The 24,802-nt window shown below is 40.1% G+C and overlaps 1 protein-coding gene across 1 annotated transcript; it reads left to right on the top strand.

Annotated features, from left to right (window-relative positions):
* The first annotated feature begins 6,346 nt into the window (after positions 1-6,346).
* Positions 6,347-22,420, top strand: shisa6b (shisa family member 6b). The gene is made up of 5 exons (XM_085417351.1): positions 6,347-7,226; positions 8,803-8,963; positions 21,200-21,301; positions 21,405-21,461; positions 22,377-22,420. Exons 1-5 carry the CDS (start codon positions 6,703-6,705, stop codon positions 22,418-22,420), a joined length of 888 nt encoding a protein of 295 aa, XP_085273477.1. The 5' UTR covers positions 6,347-6,702.
* The last annotated feature ends 2,382 nt before the right edge of the window (positions 22,421-24,802 follow it).

Genomic DNA, 24,802 nt, shown 5'->3' on the forward strand with positions numbered 1-24,802 from the left:
ATATCTTATGTCAAAGTCCCAGAGAATAGTTCAGTATTGAGTAGTTTTAAATTTTTCATCACAAGTATGGATGGCATCGTAAAACGTGGTTACCAAGCAACTGCTTCTCAGCCTCCCAATCAGCAGCATTGTTGGTTTGAGATTCAGACACAAATATCATCACAGTCTCTCTCTCTTCACTGCATGTCACTCAGTGTGCTAAACCTATACTGAGTGAAATATTTGATATGTCCTAAATTAAAAAAAAGAAAACTTCTATTCAAAAAGTCTTTCTATTTCTCTCCTGAGGGGCAAATCTACCTCCTGACTCAGTCTATCAACGTCAGCCTGATGTGCTAATCTATTCAGGAGATACAGTACTGTAAGTTTTATAGAAGAGGCTTAGACTTTAAATTAGGATCTTTTGGTACCCTAACCTGCTGCCAGTCACACCACTGGTGATAGTGGAAAAAATATGCTTATGCAAAGCATTTTTTCCCCCCATGCTGTTTCTGTCAGGGAGTTTTTGAAATCCCTTTTCTAATGAGAACTGGCATTCCACCTTCCTACAGTATTTCCTCTGGAGGACAAGCAGGGAGGGGAGGAAACGGAAAGATGACAGCACTGGAAGTGACACAGTCAGGAAAAGTCTTCTGCTCTCAGCTTATGCAGAAGTCGTAAGCGGGTTTGTGTGCTTCATAAAAAATGTCATGGAACAGCAAGGTGGTGGTCAGATGACTTCCATCTGCAGCGATGATATCTGATCTTGCAGTTCCTGTGCATTTCTGGTGGGGAGTGCTGAAAGATATGGATTAATGCAACTTTATAGTCAGTTTCCTTGTGATATCATAGTTCAGAATCAAGAATTGTAGACTCTCTTAACCCTCTGAGGTCTCGGGTATTGATGAATAACCCTAGCCCTGAAACCCTACCCCTATTTTTAAAGAAAACATTCTTACTGTGACGTAACCCTAAGAAAGACTCAAGTAAAACTCTCAGTAATCATCAGTGATCCTAATCCTAAATTTGGACACTACAGAGAAAAGCATTTTTTAAATTACATAGTCTGATAATTAGGATTAGAACTGGATTTATTTAAAGTGATGAGGATTAAAAGGGTTTTAAAAAAATGGTTGGAAAATATATGTTATGTTAATAAAGGTTCAGCGACTCCCTGAAACAGCTACTGTCTCCCGTTCTCTTTTCTTCCTTTTTTCTTTTAAACATTACTTTTATGAAGGTAAATGATATATTTGTTGTTGACTACTTTTTACTTTTGATTCATCCACAACTGGTGCGCCAGGTTTTTTCTCTTTTCAGCTGCAGTATCTGTATCTGGGATTAATCCTATAATGTCCTTTGTATCATATTTGATACATGAGTTTCTGAGACCTTTATCAACATGATCAATACTTGCCATAATTTCAGAATGTTATGGAAGAAACTCTTTTTTTGTCTAAAATTAACATTGTTGTTAACAAAAAGTTGCCAAAAATGCAATGAATATTTTTCCTTATTCATACTGTTTCTCACAGGACTGTGAGAGCCCACTAGTACCTACTCGGCTCGGCTCAGCTCATCCCGACTCGATTTTTAAGGTTTTCCATTAGGTGGTAATACCTGGTACCAGGTACTTCAGGGGGCCTAAGCAATCACAGGTGATCCACTGATTGGCAAGTCAGTGGAGTCAGTTGGTGAGTCATGAGAGCGACTCATTCATGAAAATTAATTTAGCCATTTTTGAAACCTGACAATGAGAGAAATGGCAACGCAACAAACAACCCCGTGATACACCAAGCAGCATGTATATTATGGCCTCAGCGGCGTCCTGTGTTGTGTTGTGTTTGTGCTGCATACACATGACGTCATGAGACTTTCGGGCATGTTGCTATGACGACACATTAGGACGTACTCAATTGTAATGGAAAACAACAGAAACCGAGTAGAGTCCAGTTGAGTAGTGTCAAGTTAAGCTGAGTACTAGTGGGAAAAAGCTATTTGTGTTGTGTGTAGACCCATGTCTTTTTGAAATTTACATGTAAACATAGAAACACTGTTCAAGGCCTAAAATGTTTTACAATAAATGTATAAATTATTGATTTATCCACAGAAAATTTCTCGAACAATTAATACACAATGTGAAAGAAAGAAGTTAAAATACATTGAATAATAATACTTTTATTCATTTCACTTTCAGCTAATTTTACATGATTAAAGCTTATGATGTGGTAAAAGTTGTAAGCGTTAAATTTGTCAGACATGCATTGCTCGAAAAAATAATTGGGGGACACTTTTTAATCAGAGTATGGCATCAAGTAAGTGAAACTTCTGTGATACTGATCTGGTCAGTTAAGTAGCAGAGGGGTTGTTAATTGGTTTCAGCTGCTTTGGTGTCAATTAAATAAAAAACAGGGATGCCACAGGGGCAACAATGAGACAAACACCAAAACAAGAATGCTTTTACAGGTCCATTTTGCTACTGATATTTGAGGACCCGATGGGCCCAGTGCTCACCGTCTGGCACCGTGGAGCCCAACTGGCATTTTCCATAGAACCAGACAGTTCCTGGAGAATGAAGTTATTGTTATCACCGACTGGCTCCACACTTGCATGATCTAAATCAACAGGGAGATATTATGTTTAGTTCATTCTTATGCACTTTCAGGCATCTATCCTGTACATCAGAACAACATTTTTGTTTTACATTTTGAGAGAGGCCGGGTGAGTTTAATAATAGACTTAATGATGTGTTGATCTTGTTATTTTTAGCATCTACATGGATGTTAAAATCACTCACAACAATTATTTGATCTGCGCTGAGCACTAAATCAGATAAAAAGTTTGAGAAATCAGACAGAAACTCTGAGTAAGGCCAGGGTGGATGATAGATAACAAATAAACCTGGTTTTTGAGTTTTCCAGCTGGACAAGACTAAGCATCAGGCTTTCAAATGAATTAAAGCTGAAGCTGAAGAGGTAGATTGCTGCAACAACATGGATGCAAGTCCAGGTTTTCTCCAGAAAATTTCCCAATTATACATAAAGCCCACTTTTTTTTCTTTTATGACATACTAAGTAATTTGTTTAGATAATTCTTTATGGTTCATAAGCAAAGTGTTTCACATATAAATACATAATTGATTTAATTTTGACCCTGATTTAAGCATGGTGAGTTCCACCGTAGTCAATTGTCCCTGGCCTATAAAATTTAGATATAAAATGCAGCAACGTGACTTCACTGCAAAGGCCTTTTGAGTAACTTTTCATTTCCAGCACATTCAAAAATCATGCCCAGTTTTGTAATGATTTGGAAGTTCAGGCTTGTTGGACTGTAAATAATGGCTGCATGAGTGGAATTTCAGGTTCTTGAATCTTTCATGGGAGCATAAAAGTGGTTTGCCTTTATTTAAGACAGGGTTTTTTGGTCACTTTAGAGCAGTAAAACCAGTTGTGACATAACATTGGACAAATTATCACCATGCTGTTTAAGTGTTTTTTTTCTTTGACCTTATACACATATGGGAAACAGCTATTTGCAAATGTATTTAACTACTATTGTGTCTTTTATATTTAGAACACATTTTTTGAATAAAAAAAATCCATATTTAAAGTTCTGAAGAAATTAAAATAGGATATTGTAAAACTTGAATAAACTAGAAAATATTAAAATAAATATTTATATTCAGTAGAAAACATGAGTTAGCTAACTCATGCATTTATTTTAGTACTGGGCATTTACACAGCTGACCCTAAATAGTTTCCAAGCCTACATACGTCAGCGGTCTCTGTTGAGTATCTATTACCACTCTGCATTTATCCTCAACATGAAAATCCTAATACAAACTGCTTTAAAAGTATGGTATTCTTGAAAATTCCTGTGGTTTTAGAATTTAAGCATTTTAAATACTATAGTTATTCAGCCAATATCACTTAATTTTCAGTCAATTTCTTCTTAATCACACAAAAGCAGTGTTTAACTGTAGTTTCATTACTTTACACAGCCATAAATAACAGAGCTTGAGAGAAATAGAACCCCAAACGACTCAACATGATACAGTATAATTATGCATAATTTTCTACTTCCCATTTTCTACTTCTTGAAACACTTCCAGGCACTTATTTTCCACCATTACTTAAATTATCTTTAATTTCAGTACTTACCAGGAAGCTGCATGTATAGAATCAAGTTCTATCAAATCCGATAAAAGCAGCTTAAAAGGTTTGTGAACTGCTCTAAAATTAGGTTTTAAATGGCCTTTTGCCCCATGGAATTTATACGGTCATTACTACCTTTGCTAGAAATTTCCCATAGATTTCTACTCTGAATTCTTTGAGTGCTATGTCTCACTCTTCTAATAACTCTGAGACTTCCCCATCATATTTGCTGAATTCCACCTACAGAGTGTATTAGATGTACAAACAAAAATAATTACTCTGAAATAAGATTCTTAAGTGGGCTTCTTTAATCTCCAAAGTAGTTCACCAAAACGCTTCGATTTCATCAACTCAACACAACTCTTTTTCTTAAATTGTTATTCCATTCACTGGCAACTGGAAGACAAAATACTAAAACATTCTCTTTTTGCTTGTCTCTGAAACACTTAGAGTAGGTCTTCACTGATTGGGATTTCAGAACTCGGGGAGTTAAAGTAAGGGGGGGGGGGGGGGGGGGGGGAAGTGTACTTATTTAGGTCTATAAGGTTAGTAGCTTCATACAAAGTCTTTCCACCAAAGTCTTTGCTCAGTCTTTCCACTGTGAATTATGTTGTGTGGGAGAGTGGATTTCTGAAAATGCAATAAAAGCCACAAACATAATCGCACTTAGCTATAACTTTAATAAACGTGTAATCAAATGAGGTTTGCAAATAATAAAACACTTCTAGTCGATTCTTCTTCTTTCTCTCTCTTCAAGTTCTCACAACATTCTCTCTTGTCTGATCTTTACTAGTGCTCCTTTGTCTCACATCATTACAGCCCGCTGCCTACCAGAAATACTCGTCATTAACAACACGCTGAATTCTCCTCACGTTGCTGTGCGCTTCCAGCTATGGAGGATAACTGCGATTTAAGGTCCCACTCTCACCCCGCAGCTTCCACACCTTTCTGAAGCTGTTGCTGTCAAGACACCCCTGGCAGTTTGTCATCAGAAGGCGAGAAAGTGTTGGGTGCGAATATGATGTGTAGTATAACTCTGCTTTCAAGCGCTAGGAGCGATGTATGCAGCTCTTCATTATAACCCGGCTCTGTACCTGCCGATTTCTATAGCTGAATGTGTGTTAATTAGTGAAGGGGTTTATTTGGAAATAAAAGCATGGGCGGTTTGCATTCCTGACCGCCGTTTAAAAAAGAAAAAGGGAGATCTGTTTGTGGAAGTGTGCATTTCAGTGCAACAGTGCTGAACACACACTTGACTGGTAATTTAGCCCTATCAGTTTTCCACAATCCCCCAGGTACCATGGCTTGGCTACAGTGCCAACGTGAATGACTTAATCTGGAATAATGAGTGTGTTAACTGTGATCGGGAGCACAGCTTAGTGTTGATTCCTCCTGAAAACAATGCGTGTTTACAGACATTAAGCCACAAAATGATAACAGCCAGCCGCACAGAAAGGTCAGGAAATTGCGCAGAAGACTGCAAGCACGAATAAGCATGCAACCCATGCGGAGAGTGAAGGATGCTGCCGGATACCGCCAGCGAACAAGAGGTCTGTGCAGCCATTTAATTTAGAAGTGTTAATGCCAATAACCAGGCTTGCTTGGAGGAGGAGAAGGAGAAAAAAGAAGAAGACGGGGGTGCAATTTACCGATACATGGCTGAGTTCTGACGCCAGCACCGAAGTGATGTAAGACAAGAGGGAGGGAGAAAACCAAGAAGGAGGAGAGGAGAGGAGAAGTAGAGAGATAGGGAGAGAGACTTTCAGAGACCCAGACACAGAGCAACTCCCCAGTGGGTATCCTAACAGAGGTAGGCTGGCTTTTCATACTCCCACTCCGAATTAAAATACCGTGAATATATCGAGAAAAATAAAAGTCGTCAACTTACTTTGAATCCTCTTTGAAATTAATGACTGGAATGCTCTTGGCGCCACGTTTAGTTTAGTACTGCAATGCTCGGGTGTGATGCTTAACATAAAGATAACACACCAGATTCATTTGGACGATCCTGTGATGTGTGGGTGGAATGTTATCAAGTTCGAGGTGTCGCGCAAACTGCACGAACGAACTCAAATTCATGGCTCAAATGTGTCGGGATATTTATACGGGTAGAAAAATGAATTAATGACGCGCTTCTGACGTGAGGATAATACCTAATGAGCTCATTTGTTTTATTTGTTCCCCCAGCCTAACTTTGACTCTTAACGGAGCTGACTGTGGGCTCCAGATATCAGCACCTCGGATAGCGACGCGCCGCAACAGCTCAGCAGAGGCGGGGAGAACGCGCAGAGCCCGGGCGGCTGTCAGTTCCTGAGCCCGGTCAAGATATGGTTGTGCTCTCCTGTCTACACTCGGCGAAGGCTCGCAATGGGCTTTAGTGTGTCCATTGCATAATAACTGCAGAGAATGCCCTTGACAACAGTCCGCACAGAGTTGCATTCAGCATGACGGCTGCACAGGACACTGACCGAATAGGGGAAGACTTGCACGAGACTGAACCTTTGAGCGTTTAACCAGAGTTGAAGTGTCTGTGCAAGCACATAACACTGGAAGACTTCTTCACATTATCATGGGGATAAGGTACCTTTTATTGCTGCTGATCTACCTGGACCCCCTGTGCGTCTTGAGCGCCGCAACGGGCGGTAAAAAACCCAAGCAGGCGACCAGGAAGGCTCCGAAAGCCACCGCTATCCCCACGGTCGTCCCGCAGAAGACTCCAAAACCGTCGCCCGTCAGGAAACACGAGTCCTGCAAGGGCTACTTCGATGTAAGCGGGCAGTTTGACAGTGCGTTCGAGTGCAACAACACAGATCACCGGTACTGCTGCGGGACGTGCTTCCTGCGCTTTTGCTGCGAGTATAAGAAAGACCGACTTGATCAGACTGCGTGCACGAACTACGTAACGCCGGGCTGGTTGGAGACGGCCACTCCGTCCCCCATCCCGACCAATGATCCCTATCTCTCCATGGATCAGACCAACACGGCGGTCTACATCACCTGTGGGATCATAGCCTTCATCATAGTGTTGGGAGTGTCGGCCAAAGTTGCATATGACAAAGCCACAGAGCCGCCTCAAGAAATGAATATACACAGGTGAGTGGGAGGAAGACTGTAATAATTCTGCTTAACATGCTCCCTTTAATCAAGAAACAAAGCTGCATATTAAAAGTCTGCCTTTTGCACTTCATGCATATGTATAACTGGACAGACCATAATATGCACAGAGATGTAGAGTCCATTTACAGGCAGGGGCTAAAGGTCAAAGAAACAGGCCCAAAGTGCTGTCAAATGCGATATTTTTCAAGCAAGCAACTTGTTTTCTTCCTCTCCATCAGCGCTAACGAAGTGAAAATGAGGCTGGTAAAGCGCTGGAATGAATGAACAGACTGTTATCTAAAAGGCAGCACTTCTCAGATCAAATTGTGTTCGATCTGCAGCAGATGTTAAATCCCAGAAAAACCAAAGCCTAAAATAATTATAGAGAGAAGTTGAAAGAGTGTTATCATACTGATACTGATTGTGGTAGGCTGGTGCTCCTGAAACAAGTGCGTGCATCTGCTATGAGTGGGAGTGAGAAGGACTAATGGCCAACGTTTATATTTTATGTTTTTTAGTTCATATTGCAGAATTAAAAAAAGAAAAAGTAATTGTAACTAGTGCTGGAGTCTAACACTAGTCTGCATACTGGGCTCAGGAGGCAACCAGCCAGCTGTCAAGAATCATACTTGACAGCCCTCTCTTCAGCCTCTACACATCAGCACATGGCTGTCTGATGTGTTCAGGTGAGGAGGTGGATGAGGATGCTTAGCAGAGATGGCGCAACTGCATCCCATCTCCTCATACTGGCCCCATCAAACACGGGCAGACCAACGCGAACAAATGCTGACACATAAGATCTTCAACATTGAATTGTTTTTTTATTATTACTGAATGCATTATTCACAGTCTTGAGCAATCTTAAGTCTGTGAATAATAGATGATGTTTGCATTAATGTTTTGGCTGTATCAAGGCTGTGTGACACGCATGCACCACTGGCACCACCACATTCCATAAGGGTCACAAAGGAGGGCAGGGTGGGAAAGGGATGAATCGCTGAGGTGGGGAGAGGGGGGAGGTAAAGTGAAGCTAAGATATTAATTTAAAGGCAAAGGTTAAACCACCAATATATTTGTCGTACAAAAGCTTTGAGATGCTGCGGCGCCTTCAAAGTAATTAGATTTCCCCCCATTTTTTCTAAGTATGATGTCAGAAAAAAAGCAAACAAACATTTTTTTTACTTTCTTTCATCATGATTGCTTCTCTCCCTCTTTCACCCCCCTCGAGGGCTTCATCCTTCCACATGCACCTGGTGCGGTCTGAAAAACATTCAAATTCAACCCAATTAGCTGAGATACTCACACATCCAACGCTGTTTCTCTTGCAAATGAACATTCGTCATGTTCCCAGACGTGTTAAAAAAAGAAAAAAAAGAAAAGAGAGAGAGAGACAGAAGAACAAGAAACGGAGCAGCCCTGAATTACCCATAATAGCGCAACACTGTTTCAACAATCCACGTCTGGTTTTTAACTGTGTTCAGATGCATGCACAGAGACAACCTGTACAAAGAGGAAAAGCCTCCTTTTTGGTGTAATGTTCACACTTGTTTGCTGTGTGCTTGTCTGTTTTTAGGGCCCTTGCAGACATCCTGAGGCAGCAGGGGCCCATCCCTATATCACAATACGACTGTGAGAATTTTGCAGCCATGAATGGCTCACCCAAAGACAACACACCAGTCAGAACCTCATCCAAGAACCACTACACCCCTGTTCACACCTCCAAATCCAACCATGGTAAGAGCTCTTCTTGCTCTCCTCTCTATACTCGAAGCTCTAAAGCTTATGTTTATGGCTGAAGGGACATTTCAGCAGCTGAACCCTGTGCCTGTGTCTTTGAGAGCATTTTTGTGCAATGCATTTGCAGCATATCATCATTATTTGTGTGTAAAATTCTGCAATACCATTCAAATCGCAGCCACTGTACTGACCCTTTCAGCATTTTAATCTTCCGTGGTAACATCTTGTATCATCTGATTTGAGCAAAAGAGAAGAGAGAGCAACAGCGAGACTAAAGGACAGATAATCACAGACTAGCAAAGGTAGACCTGCCCAGCAGATTCTGATAGGCTGGAAGTGATGACCTCTCACTCAGTCAGCACACACACGGAGTCATTTAACCTTGCAATTGCAAGAACAGACAGGAGTGTGAGTCATTAATATGGCCTGAAAAACGGACACAGAATCCAGGCAGCACTGGCAGGTTCACAGACAAAGCAGGTGTTATCAGATGGAGAGATACAAAGCCACTTGGGGAGAGGGACACAGATGGAAAATAATGAGATATTACAATGGAGTTGCTGAGATGGAAAGAAAAACAGAAAGATGTTAAGCCTCTGTGCAGGATGAGCAAATGCAGAGATACGGAGTAGAAAATTAAAGGTGATGTAGCTCTGAAAGCACGGCAGACTTTACTGCTGTGTAACGTTTTCTGTGGCATGATCTATTAATTTATCTATGTATTTACTGTCAGAGAAGAAACTTCCCCTTGCTATACATATACCCCTAATTTAAAGCTCAGGTGGTTGACACTGGTAAGTAACTACAAATTGTGTTTTTTAATTTTTAAGTCCGGCTGGGGGATTTCCTGCAAGTTATATAAACTAAACTAAAATTAAAAGCCAGAAGAAACTGTCTTTACATACGTCAGTATATGACAGCTTAACTTTTCATGAGTTCAGCAAGAAAATTTAGTTTCATTTTTAAAATAACAGAACAATATAAAATAATTCTCATACGCAAACTTCCCTTAGCTAAAAAAAAGTCTAAGAATGACATTCGAGCAACACGTGGGAAGGCTGAACTGTCATATTGTCATCCAAGGCCTCAATAAAAGACAATCAGCTAACAGTTACTCAGAGTCAAAGTGTTTGCTTGGATGCTTTCACACTGTGATAAATGACAAACAAGCAGTTATCTCTGTTTAGAAATCATCTTGCTGTATAGAAATTCTTATTATATCCAAACTATAGTTGGACAGGGTATATATATCACTTTGATACTCTGAATGAGCACTCAAAGCATTTTCGGACTTTGAGGGCTATCTGTCATTCAAATACTCCAATGCAGGCATCGGACAATTTGCTGTGTAGTACCTTTTCCGAGGCTACTTTGACTTGTGGACTGTGAGAGCTGGAGATCGAACCTCAGATTAGTGGACAAAGTTTTGAGACAAAGTGTTTTGATCTCTGCCAGCAGCTTCACAGCTCGGATGCTGTGAGAAAATGAGCAGGTTGGAGAAATCAGAAGTGAAAGGATATTGTGAGCCACTGTTTTTTACCTTTGGAAATATGGTTGCTAGTTTGCTAACTGACCTTGAGATAATGTTGGCTGTTCTCACTTTCAGTCAGTTCCATAAATATGTGTATCATACTAAAACACATCTGAGCCCCCAAATCCAGGGCAAATAAATGAATTCTCATACATACATGGACGATTACGCAGGTTACTTCACCTGAGAAAAGGCACAAAAGCAGCCTGATGGCAGCCAATATTGTCAGCTCATTGTACAGTAGGAGAACATGTAAGTGTAGATGTGGAAGTTATAGTGTTGAATGTAAAAAACGTCATGAAAATTTAATTGAAAGCACTACAGTGCCAAAGAGTCTCAGTACATTATATTGCAGTATATATTAAAGTGGAAACTAGTGCAGAAAATACAGGGAGTGCAGAATTATTAGGCAAATGAGTATTTTGTCCACATCATCCTCTTCATGCATGTTGTCTTACTCCAAGCTGTATAGGCTCGAAAGCCTACTACCAATTAAGCATATTAGATGATGTGCATCTCTGTAATGAGAAGGGGTGTGGTCTATTGACATCCGCACCCTATATCAGGTGTGCATAATTATTAGGCAACTACCTTTCCTTTGGCAAAATGGGTCAAAAGAAGGACTTGACAGGCTCAGAAAAGTCAAAAATAGTGAGATATCTTGCAGAGGGATGCAGCAGTCTCAAAATTGCAAAGCTTCTGAAGCGTGATCATCGAACAATCAAGCGTTTCATTCAAAATAGTCAACAGGGTCGCAAGAAGCGTGTGGAAAAACCAAGGCGCAAAATAACTGCCCATGAACTGAGAAAAGTCAAGCGTGCAGCTGCCAAGATGCCACTTGCCACCAGTTTGGCCGTATTTCAGAGCTGCAACATCACTGGAGTGCCCAAAAGCACAAGGTGTGCAATACTCAGAGACATGGCCAAGGTAAGAAAGGCTGAAAGACGACCACCACTGAACAAGACACACAAGCTGAAACGTCAAGACTGGGCCAAGAAATATCTCAAGACTGGTTTTTCTAAGGTTTTATGGACTGATGAAATGAGAGTGAGTCTTGATGGGCCAGATGGATGGGCCCGTGGCTGGATTGGTAAAGGGCAGAGAGCTCCAGTCAGACGCCAGCAAGGTGGAGGTGGAGTACTGGTTTGGGCTGGTATCATCAAAGATGAGCTTGTGGGGCCTTTTCGGGTTGAGGATGGAGTCAAGCTCAACTCCCAGTCCTACTGCCAGTTTCTGGAAGACACCTTCTTCAAGCAGTGGTACAGGAAGAAGTCTGCATCCTTCAAGAAAAACATGATTTTCATGCAGGACAATGCTCCATCACACGCGTCCAAGTACTCCACAGCGTGGCTGGCAAGAAAGGGTATAAAAGAAGAAAAACTAATGACATGACATCCTTGTTCACCTGATCTGAACCCCATTGAGAACCTGTGGTCCATCATCAAATGTGAGATTTACAAGGAGGGAAAACAGTACACCTCTCTGAACAGTGTCTGGGAGGCTGTGGTTGCTGCTGCACGCAATGTTGATGGTGAACAGATCAAAACACTGACAGAATCCATGGATGGCAGGCTTTTGAGTGTCCTTGCAAAGAAAGGTGGCTATATTGGTCGCTGATTTGTTTTTGTTTTGTTTTTGAATGTCAGAAATGTATATTTGTGAATGTGGAGATGTTATATTGGTTTCACTGGTAAAAATAAATCATTGAAATGGGTATATATTTGTTTTTTGTTAAGTTGCCTAATAATTATGCACAGTAATAGTCACCTGCACACACAGATATCCCCCTAAAATAGCTAAAACTAAAAACTACTTCCAAAAACATTCAGCTTTGATATTAATGAGTTTTTTGGGTTCATTGAGAACATGGTTGTTGTTCAATAATAAAATTATTCCTCAAAAATACAACTTGCCTAATAATTTTGCACTCCCTGTATATAAACTGGTGCACAAATGTAGTCCAGAATGTAGGAAATAAACTGCCTGATGCTATCCCCTAAGATGCCACCCCCACCTATCCCTCGATTAAATCTTAATCCATGCCTATTTTTCCACTCTTTTTGAAATGTTTTAATTAGAAACCAATCATATAACAACATATTTATATTAATCGATGAGAGAGTCATAACGACCTTCAGAAAATGTGAGCAAAGAGAATATTATAGCTAAAATGTTTATTTTCTGAGCTGTAGATGTAAGCAGCACAGAACCTAACACAGTACATGAAGTTGTTATGGCTGAGTTGTGTGACAAGACAGCAACAGTCTCTCTGCATCCTCATCTTTAAATAATAGATTGTGCATATTCTCAGCTTTATTTGGGTTTGCAGCTGCTTGAATGTCATGTAAACTTGGCCTCTTTCTGTCACTTTCACATCTATCACACACTTGGGGGGGGGGGGGGGCATTTTTCTTGCAGTACAGTGCTTGTTGCAGCTGCAGTCTGCATTCATTCACTTAATGTCTCCTCAGCTTAGTGAATGAATTGGTCTATCCTTAATGGACACTTGCCGGCCCATGCACAGAGAGGGAGAGAGGGCAGATGCAAAGCTGCACATGTCAGCCTGCCTTCAGTGCACACTTGCATGTTTTTTTCCTCACATGAGCTCGGGCATCGCTTTATCTTTATATTGCTCTGTCGCCTGTGTTTTGCCTGCTTGCAGAGAGTCACTGCAAAGAGAATACAACTTGCGCCAGCTCTGCTCAGTCTATCCTAGATAGAATAGAAAAACCCACCCCCTCCACATCAGGGACCTCAGCCGTCCTGATGGGGTTGGACATGAAAGGCAGTGACAGTGCGGGCACAAGTGTCGTTAATGTGTGCATATAAATTGAGAGAACAGAGAGGGAGTCCACTCGCTCACATAGAAAATGCATATTCATGTACGCCTAAATGGGCATTTGGCACAGAATGGCAAGGCAGGCCTCTTAAGGAGAGGGTTCTCGGGTGGAACTGTTGCTGCTGGCACTTCACATCCAGAGGCTTTCTGAGACACTTTTATATCAGGTGGACAGACCTCATGAAGTAAAAGGCTAAGGGGCCCAAGAGGATCCTGTCAACTTATGTCTAAAGTGGGTATAACAGCCATATCTTCTTTGATCTTTGCATTTAAACATGTCCGGTCTCTCTTAGCTGCAGAGATGTCCTCCCCAACATATTTTAAAATCCTTTATTTCAGCCCTTTTCTAAAAATACACGCTGATTTATTTTTTCACATCACAGATCTTGTGTGGCAACATGGTACCCTTGGTGCATTGCAAAACATCCCTGCATTTTTTTTAAATAAAAAAAAAGAGCGGCCTACAGCAAAAACAGTACAGACAGCATAATATGATACCAGCGCAAGTGCTTCTATTTTTATTCGAATCCACTCTGCATTGTTGTGTGGCTCAGATCCTCTTTTAGGTCGGGGTGTAAACACAGAGCACCCCGGAGCCACAACAAGGAGCCGGCCTTGAAAGGGAGGAGCAGATACCTTTGCAGGAGTTTGCCGTCGGTTAAAGTAAACAATAACCGCCTCTCTGAGTAATGCAGTTTGGCCCACAGCTCTCTTCAGATGAAGCTGATTTATTCACCACAAACCACAGGCAAAGAGTTGCCTGTTTTTCGGAGGGTTTTTAAAGTGTTGCTTGGTTTACTGTCTGACGGTTTCCTAATGCAGAGAATGATGAAGTAAAGTTTTCAGGTACAGAAACCAAAAAATACTAGTCAAGCGCATTTGTTCCTTATAGGCAGGCCAACTAGAATTCCCTAATATCACAGTGTTTTAAAAGCATTCACTTCACTTAGACCACTTGCAGGGATTGGTAGTACTCTTACTGAAAGAGAGATCAGATCTTTGAGAGATCTTATGTTTGTCTCCCTGTTAAATGCAGAAGAGAATGAAAGAATCCTCCATCTCCTAATGAGCAACGTCTTGAGTGGTCAGGCCCAGTTTTCAAAAGTAGAATGGGTGAACTACAACAATAAACTTGTAATGAGTTGAATTAAAGATTGGATTATAATTTATGGTGTTGAGTTCATTGAATCGCCGCATGTTAGGGTTCTCGTAGCAGCTGAAAAGCCTTGAGCTGGTATTTATATATCTGCACTGTATGCAGCACTGAAGGTATGTGAGCTGTCAGTTCCTTTTATGCGATGACTCTCGAGCTTAAAGGTCAGCTGCTGTGGACAATTAGAGGTCGTGATGATACAACAACATTTTCGGCTGTTTGGCGGTTATGACGTGATCTTCAGATACATATTTTTAAAAGCGTTCTCTGTGTAGCACCTTCTTTCCACATAAACCCCAAATTTTGCCTAAACAACAAAACAGTGAATTAATTACTCTAATTATTTGCAAATAGGCACTTTTATAATTATATTCAGTGAGGCATCCCGCCTCAACCACTACTACACACATGTAGCAAACATCTGCTTCCTCTTCTTGCTGTTTCTTTCCAATTAATCCTTGAAGTGTGCAGCAATAACATCTCCGCTGTGACCTCACTGGCTCCCCATTGGCCAGATAATCTTCAGGCCCCATGTTAAAAACAACATTTCTGTGCTGACTGCATCAACATGTTTATTAGAAGCTTTCTCTTGAGTGCACCTGTGTTTAACCTGAGCAACTGAGAGACTCCACCTAATTGTTTCCTGCCCTAGATCTCATTATTGCCCCTTATTATACAGCTGGACTTCTGGCACCCCGAGTGCCAGACATATGTGTGTATGTGGATACAGTAAGTGTGTTTCAGGTGCAGAGGCAGGAATCCAACTATATCCCGCAGCTGTTGTGGTTTAAGACAGCCCAGAGTGGGTTAGAACTTAGGACTGCACTGCACAATTAGTTTCATGAGAGGGCAGGGGCATGTATTTTCCAAGGTATCACTGAAAATGTTTCCTTTAGAGGTTTCAGCTTATATAACAGAGAAACTGAAAAAGAATGAGATATGTGACACTGAGCTACAGTCAAATGGCTTTATCAAAATGACACATATAGTTCTGATCATTCTCTAAAACCAGCATATAAATGGTATTACGGTTTAATTTAGGAAGCAGACTTAAAATTCACAGAGGATTGATCAAATACCATTAAGTACACTTAAAAGTAAATGAATGTGCAATATTAAATATTAGCTCTCTTTCTTATAAATCACTATTTATAAATCAATAAATAATTGATCAGAATGATGATTTTCTTTTCCATAGGAAACCTTGTTACAACAATGTGAATATGTTAGTTTAAATAAATTAGCACCCACAAGTCATACTGTCAGAGGCCAAGGAGAGGAGTGGCAGCAATCTTTTACTTATTTTACTTATTAATCAACCAAAGACCTGGACAGAGTTATGAATCATTTGAAAGCCACTCTGAACTTTGTCCACCCTTATCAGAGAAGCCAAAAATCAGGTGTTATCTGTTTTAGTGCTTCCTAATGAACATTCATACTCTGATGGATGCATCGGAGAGCAACTTGGGGTTCGTATCTTGCCCAAGGATACTTGGCAAGCAAACTGGAGGAGCCAGGGATCGAACCTCTACCTCCAGAGCTACAGCCACCCCCAGCCTTAACACCTCATTTAATTTTTTATTAGAGAAAATATAAATAAGCCCAGCCATGCCTTTAATCATACTCAGGTTACAACCCCAGATACTTTGGCTGCTCCAAAAAAGAAGGCAACAAATCAGAGATCGATACTGGTGACAGAGGTTGGTACCTTGCGTAACTGATAAATCTGTGCCTTAAAGTAGATAACATCATTTGGAGAGAAAATTGCATTAAAGATCTTAATTTGGGTAGAAAAAAATCAAAAATCCAAAACTGTACCACAATAAGAGTCTTCCATAAAGCTAGAACGTTTACTATTTGGTACGATCAAGGAAAACAACCCCAGGTTTCTTTTCTGCACTGTAGCCACGCTGACGGAGTCAGAGCTCTCTTGAGCCAATTATTCCTTTTTGACCTAAATTAGCAAGGACTTTATGAATTTCTTTACATATTTTAACCAATAGAGAAAAAAAATATTCACAGCTATCCCACAGATGTGTCATTAAGCAGAGGAACTTAGAGTCTTTCTCTCCAATCAATTTTTCAGAGTTAACTTCAATAATGTCTTCCTTTAAAACATCAATACTCCATCCTTACAAGATTGTTAAAAAAAAGTTTCACCATTTATGAATGATTTAATTTTAAATATGATTAATCCATCTTTATTAACAGGCTGTGAACCACACGCTTTTAAGGCCCTTACTCAATCCAGCCATAAAAAAACAGTTTCCAACCTTCCTATCATTTAAAAAAAATCTTTGTCAAACAGTTAACTGATCATTTACAAAGGAATGTTGTTTTATTGGAAAGTGTTTCAGTCAGGAGTTAGAGTACATCATGTCACAGAAACAGCATGAGTGACTGGCGTCTGACAGTGGCCTCACCTCTGTATTGTTCCTGTTCGATCTCAGCCCAGTGCTTTGAATCATATCAATCTGACAGAGTCTAATTTGTGTATGTAAATGGGGAGTTTTCCTCAGACACAAAAGTTAGTCATGGAGTTCCACAGAGGACTGTGCTGGGACCAATACTTTTTACATTGTACATGTTTCCTTTAGGGAATTTTATTAGAAAGGACTGCACACATTTTCATTGCTATGCAGGGGAAACCCAGTTTTATTTATCCATGAAGTCTCATGGTACAAATCACCTAGTTAAACTACAGGCATTTTTTAAGTTAGTATACTTGGCCTGAAACATTTAGGACATTTAGAAACATGGTATCCAACCAGATATTTACTTTAGGTGGCATTACCTTGTCCTTCAGTAATAATGTGAGAAATATTGGAGTCATTTGTGACCAGGAAATGTCCTTCAGTGAGCACATCAAACAAATATATAGGATCACTCTGATTCATTTGTGCATTCTTGCTAAAATTAGAAACATCTTGTCTCAGACACTGATTCATGCAATTATAACTTCAAGGCTATAATAATTCATTTTTATCAGTTTGCTCTAAAAGCTTCCCAAAAAGCTTTCAGTTGATCCAGAGCTCCGCAGCAAGAGTACTAACTGGGACTGGAAAGAGACACCACATTCCTCCCATATTAGTTTCTCCTCATCAACTCCTTGTTCAGCTCAGAGTTGAATTTAAAATCCTTCTCCTCACATATAATATCTTGTATTATCAAGCCGCATCATGGAATCAGCCTTTAGTTTGGATTTGGGAAATAGACACTGCCTCTGCTTTTAAGATTAGGCATAAAGCTTTCCTGTTTGATAAAGCTCATAGTTAGGGAGAATCAGTTGACCCTGAACCAGTCTTTAGTTATGCTGCAATAAGCTCAGGCTGCTTGGCTGCTCATTCCTTTTAACTGGTGTTTATACACTACTACTGCATTTAATCATAGGTTAGAATTGAACTCTCTCTCTCGTAATCTGTCTTTTGTCCCGACTGGTCTCTTCCCCTCACCCCCAACAGTTCTCTGCAGATGGCTGCCGCTCCCTGAGCCTGTTTCTTTCAGAGCTTTCTTCCTCTTAAAAGAGAGTTTTTCCTTCTCACTGTCACCAAGTGCTCGCTCAAAGGGGGTCATGTGATTGTTTCTGTTTCTTTCTAATATTGTAGGTTCTTTAAATTACAGTATAAAGCATCTCTATGTGACCGTTGTTGTGAATTGATGTTCGAAAAATTAAACTTAACTGAATTGAATTGAATCAAATTACTTTTGCCTGGCTGTGTTGGACCTTAATCGACCTTGGATTCAGATAGTCTCTCCAATGTCTGCCAAGCTGCACCACATCAGGCTTTGTTCATAATATAATTATCTTATTATTCACATTTTTCCAATTTCAGAGGTGTAGGTGTGCAGTGAAGAGGTCAGATTAAAAAAAATATTACCATATGAATCCTCAGCGTGCATTGGCTCCAGCGGCTGTTCATTTCCATAGTACATCATTGAGGTGAAAGTCACGATTTTCTTTGTATCAAGGAGGATAAATTAATAATGTGCAACGTTCTCTCTGCAGACTCTTCATGCTATCTCTCAGTAGTGAGCAGTGGGAGAGAAAGCGGGAGGGGAAAAAAGGTGGATTCTGATCACTTTTGAATGGTTTTTCCAGGGTCGTTACAATGGCCTGTGGAGTTACCTACCAATGACAAATATGACAAAAGAAGACAATAGTGCAGCAGCACTAGCAATTCTGCATGTGATATATATACATGCATGCTGGTATGACTGAATGCGTAAAATAACCCTTGTAGATATTCTATCTGCAGCATGAAGGCAGCACAGGGAGAGGTGTGATTGAGTTCAAAGTGCACTAGTATGTGGGTGGTGGAAACATATTGCTTTGTTTCTTCTTCTTCCTTTTTTTTTTGAATATCACAGCACTGTGTTTGCAGCTGCTGTTCACATTTCAGCCACTTCCCCTCAATCCATGTCTGAGGGGTAATGACACCATGGGAAAATTTTATATTTGGCACAAAAAAAACAAACAAAACACATCTGAGGCAAATAAGAAATTTGATAGAAACACTCAAACACAATTTAGCTGCCCTGCAAATGTTCTTTTAAAGTGAAACATTGTTGATTTTATACGTTAGTATATATATTATATTCCAAGTATTAATATCAGTATTAAAGTGGTTCTATATTTAGTTTCCATTAAAAACTGATACATAACTTTTTGAGCTTTGTAATTTCTATACATTTCTATATGTCATTTTTTGTGTAAATGTTACATTTTACTGCGTCAGTGTCACAAAGAAAATGAAAACATCTGTGATATTTGTGCTTTTCAGTGATATAAAAGAGTTACAATGACACGGACAATTACATGCCAACACAGTAAAAGCAATAATCTAAATGTCCAATCTCTGCCATTAGTCTGATTGTGCATTTTCAATAACCGTAAAGTATTCTATCCTGTCACCAAACACTGAGTCAAACTAATAAATTAAATCTTTGTCCTAACTGTCAGATTCACTTGTAATGGGCGCCACCTTTTGACATTTGAATATGAGTTCTGGGAGAAAGCAGGTAACTTTTATAGTTAATTTCTAACATTTCATATCAAGTGGCTGCAGCTCAGGAGGTAAAACGAGTCATTTAATAATCGGAGAGCTTTGTACACGACATTGGAGTGTGACTGAACCCTGAATTTAGTTTGTGAATGTTAAATAAAAGCATTTGTATGAATCTGTGTAAATAGATGAATGAAGCTCATAGACAGCGCTTTGAGTGCATGAACAGAGTAGAAAAGCACTACATAAGTACCAGCTTATTTACTATGGTAAATGGCCTGTCTTTATATAGCGCTTTACTAGTCCCTAAGGACCCCAAAGCGCTTTACATATCCAGTCATCCACCCATTCACGCACACATTCACACACTGGTGATGGCAAGCTACATTGTAGCCACAGCCACCCTGGAGCGCACTGACAGAGGCGAGGCTGCCAGACACTGGCACCAGCGGGCCCTCTGACCACCACCAGTAGGCAACGGGTGAAGTGTCTTGCCCAAGGACACAACGACCGAGACTGTCCGAGCCGGGTCTTGAACCGGCAACCTTCCGATTACAAAATAATCTAAAATAAACTAAACTAAACTAAAATAACAAGTGAGTAAAAAATGAAAATATTAATTTGTTATAGTCCCACAAGTGATTGAATATGCTACTTTCAGAAAGGGTAAGGCTTCAACGGGATGGTCAACATTATTGCAAAGGTTCGATTATACTTTATACTTTACTTTTACAGTTGCCTTCCCTGGAAGTGCTAGCAGATTATTTCCCACGGTGTCTTCCATTGCACATGGTTTAGCATTTTTGTCCCTCTGGCTCAATGTCGCCATTGTGTTTCATGTTGCTTTTTTCTTAACCTTAACTGTCCAGACTTAAACAGTCTAAACACAGTGTGGATATGGCAAAAAACTCATGTTGACCACCAATTGTTGACTGTAACACACAGTTTTCCCCTTGTCTCTTTGAATTTTAAAATTTTTGAGTTGCTGCAGGAAAAGCAAGTGTGCCTCCAACAATATCCAAATTTAAGCATATTTAAATAAAGCTTGTTAATTTTTAGCTTAACATCTCATTGTGAGTCAGATGCTTATGTTTGACATCATTCCCTTATGACTTTTAAAAATTACTGCAATATTATGCCTTCTTATTAATCAGGGAAAATGGGTGTATTTAGTCACTTCTGCATAACAGGATATTTTGGTGGGATAAAGCTCCCTTCTTTATTGATTGGCATGGTGGTTAGTACTGTTGCCTCACACAAGAAGGTTCCTGGTTTGAACCCTAGCTGGAGTTGTTTTGTGTGGAGTTTGTAATGTTATTGCTAGACCTGCATGGGTTTTTTTCAGTTGATCTTATTTCCTCTGTCCCAAGGTCATATATGTTAACTGGTTAATAGGCCATGGACGTGAGGTATAAAGTGTTTGAAGTGCATAGAATAATGTGATGTATGATTAAAAATGCCACTTGTAGTGCTTTAAGCGGTCAGTGAGACTGGGAAAATGCTGCGTAAATGCAAGTACACATCTTGGACAGCACGCCCTCAGTATCTCAGACACAAGTTACCTACTGGTTACACAAAATTTAAACGTTCATATTCAGGATTCAGAACACTAACACTGTGCATTCAGGTCTCCCCAACTGCTGTGTTATAATGTTTCTGTGTTGTGGCTCTATATGCTTGCCTCTGTGTGTCTCTGTATGTGATCAGGTCTCCACTACGGAAAAGAGAGCGTCAGAAGCAGTGGAGGCGCTGACCTTCACAACTTTATCTCTTCTGGTTTTGTGACACTGGGACGAGGCCATCAGAAAGGTAAAGTAGTTTTTCTGTCCTCGTTTCCTTCTCTTTTTCTTACTTAGAAGTTTAAATTCTTTTTGTGCAAACACCACACTTTATACCTGCTGAATGCTTAAAGTCCTGCTCACTGTTCCACTCACATCACCGATGATCAACTACGAGACACTGGACAGAGGTAAAATATTTCCAGATTCAATTTCCCTATCCAGTCCCCATGAATACATTTTGCAATCAAATACAAGCAAGCATAAACATAGCTCCGGTGATGGGCGACATGGGGTGGAGAAGGTGACTTTGTGTATGCATTCTCAACCCACATGCACCTATTAGTAGGGCGGGGGTAGAGTTTTCCCATGGGTAACACACTGATTAGTATGCAGCCACATTGACTAAGCTCTTGTGGTTTATTCCCATCCATTTTAGCTCCAACAAATCAGACTCAGTGTGTGCCTGTGTGTGTTGGTGGCTGTGTGTGTGTTGGTGCAACCTTGCAGTGGTTGCAAGATGACATCCTTTACCTGACCCTGCTTTCAAATGTTTAATTGAATGCTTGTACCGTTTCATGGTAAATGACTGCCTTTGTAAAAAATCGACTCGATTTAAATATAATTTGCTTCCTCTGTGGTGTACTTTGATGTATTTCCACGCTTCCTCTTTGCTATCAAAACCTGCTGATTTCCTGCTCATCATCATAATTACGGCAGCTGATGACCTGCTGTTGCTTTAATAAATACCAGTTCAGATTTATGTGTTGCTCGGTAGACATGTATTTGTGTGTGCGTGATTGTTTGTGTGTATGTGTAACTGTATATGTGTGGCTTTTCTACCAGCAGGAACGGATTCTCTTTCAACAAACATCATGACTTTGTTTCCAAGTGCACAAGACTGCAGGAGCCTGCAAGTTTTCCTCCCACTCTTACTTCTAATGAGGAACCATCGCATTTATGTTTACATGAAATTAGCCGTTTTCCTCTTTGCTCTCTGCTTCATTTGTTTTCATCCCCAGAGGGGGTTTGTTTCACAATGGCATTCATGTGCAGCTCGAAATAATAAAAAAAATAATAAAAAACCCTTCTGATATGCTCTGTAGCCCCTCCACCCCCCACCCAGCGCTTCTCTACCAGAGATGAGTAATGAAGTTTTGTGAATCCTGATTCTTTTAAGCAGATTTTCCTCCCTGTACAAATATCACAATATCACTCCCGCATCCCTGCACTTGTCATAACAGCAGCAAGGGGGATGGTTTAGCATTCAGCATCTGTGCAGTTAAAGCCGTGTTTTCTTGCAAACTGTAGCCTTTGATTCCTCCACAGCACAAACAAATAAAATGTGACAGACTGAGAATTTGGAATCTTAGAAAGACGTTCTGATGCTTAAATTTCTCACAAACAAATATGTGAAGCTTTTTGCAGAGCCCCAGTTCTTTTTAACAGTATTCTTCTTTCCAACATCTCTGTTTGGCCATGCTCGTGCCCAGAGGCAGGTATTACTGTGGAGTGAATCCTGAAATCATTGAAATGGTGGTGTGAAGTTTGGTTCAGATGTTGTTACTGCTCTGTATTATCTTTAGCAATGTACACTTCAGGACAGCAGAGGCAAACAAACCGTTTAATTAGGGATCCCACACTCTTTCATGGTGTTTTAACAAGTCCTCTACAAATCCACTAAAGCAGAATGGATTCAGCTGCTTCTTAGTTTTCTCCTTGACGGGCAAAATAAACTAAATTTCTTCTACCTACTTTACATCAAAGTCGGAGTTTCTGACAACATGTGTTAATATTTCCAGCCCAGTGATTTACAATTGTCAGAAAGTCACTTTCTCCCTCTCTTTAACCAGCTTTGGATTTATCCAAAATCTGTGGATGGATTCTAAAATGTCCAAACAGTAAACATGTGGGCTGATGTGAGCCACGTTAAGGTTAACATCAAGTAAACAGCTGAAGTTAAATCATATCGACCTTCATTACGTTTTTTTTTGGAAGAGGTTTGCACAGCTTTGTTTGCTCTAGGCCAAGAGTAACAAAGCTGGAAAAATGAGAGAATGCAAATACATATTCACAGGTCAGTCAGTGGAAAAAGTCTGTTTGCCACATGAATTTGAAACAGATGTTGTCTTCTTCTGTTATATATGGGTTTTTTTGCCAGGTTGACAACGAAGTTTAGAAGTCATGATGTAGTCCTCTGGCTCGGATTAGCATAGCATCTGTTATAGCACTTAATTACACAGGCAGAAGGTATGTTTGGTTGGTAATTAGATGGCAAGTTGTGTGTGTTTGTGTGTATAGGTGTGTGTGCTGTTGTAATGCAGTCCTTGGGGAGGACAGGTGAAGTCAGGACTGGGTTTCTGGGCGTCAGAGCAGCTGGATGTTTCACATCTGTGTAGCATGATACAAAACAACTATGTGTCAAATGAGATCAGCTCTGAGCATGAAAAAGGGGGAGCTTACATTTATACTCAGAGAGTATAAATCACCCTTTTGAGTACGATTGAGATTCTACTTCAGATAGGAATCACCCACATTTCTGAAAGTGCTTTTAGCAAGCTTTACATAGAGATCAGGAACTTGAGTGGTCATATTTGACAACCTGGATTAGGGGGTGGTCATGTTTGTGCTTGGGTTGGCAACAGAAGACCTCTGGTTAAGGTTAGAAAAGATGTTGAAATGGACTAAGTGGTAAAATTGGCAATTACATGCAAACTATTTGTCACAAAAAGGTTCAATTAACTGCAGTAAATTTGTGAAAATCTCAATACACATACACAGAAATCACTCACAACTTGTGAACAATTACTGCAGGATAGTCATTTAACTTTAAAATGGCAGAAAGTCAAAAACTTTGGCTTTATATCAAAATATGGCTAGAATACAACCAGTTAGCAACCACTTGACTTGAGCCACCTTTGTTAAAGAGTTGTATATCAAATGAGTTGAGCTCATTGGGACAGAATTCCTTGGGGAGGACAGGTGAGGTCAGGGCTGGGTTATCATCAATGTACGATTATGGATCATGACAGTTTGGAAACAGGTTCCCTACCACCAAGCAATGTGAACACTCACCATGAAAGTGGATGAAAGTCAACGGTTGAGAATGTTCATGCACAACCTTTGACTGACTAGTGAGTAGTTGTGGTGACAAACTGCAACTAAGAATACATTTTAAGATGTGTTTTTATCTAGATTTGATTTTACAACCTTGTGTCTCTATTGTTTTACATATTATTACGTTTCATTTTGTTAAAACACCAGAAAATGTAAAATACTAGCAAAATCCACATGAGTGTCTGGAGAAGGCACCTCTTCACAATTTTTCTAACCTAATCCTTAAAAGGAAATGTAAATTAAAACTTTGGTTCATTCCTTTCTGTCAATAATAATCTGCTATCAATCTCTGGCTCTCTTCCGCAGCGCGTCTTTGTCCTGCCTTCCTGCTCTCACCCCAAACCAGTCATGACAGATGGCCACCCATCCTTGAGCCTGGTTCTGCTACAAGTTGCTTCCTGTTAAAAGGGAGTTC

This window comes from Rhamphochromis longiceps, linkage group LG8 (assembly GCF_057381845.1).
Source record: "Rhamphochromis longiceps isolate RC_006_pf linkage group LG8, R_longiceps_female_GT1.1, whole genome shotgun sequence".
Classification (NCBI taxonomy): domain Eukaryota; kingdom Metazoa; phylum Chordata; class Actinopteri; order Cichliformes; family Cichlidae; genus Rhamphochromis; species Rhamphochromis longiceps.

Coding starts and splice junctions, on each gene's coding strand:
- shisa6b (XM_085417351.1), top strand. CDS start 6,703: ATGGGGATAAGGTACCTTTTATTGCTGCTGATCTACCTGGACCCCCTG. Junction 7,227..8,802: donor CAAGAAATGAATATACACAG/GTGAGTGGGAGG, acceptor GTCTGTTTTTAG/GGCCCTTGCAGACATCCTGA. Junction 21,302..21,404: donor GGGACGAGGCCATCAGAAAG/GTAAAGTAGTTT, acceptor GAATGCTTAAAG/TCCTGCTCACTGTTCCACTC.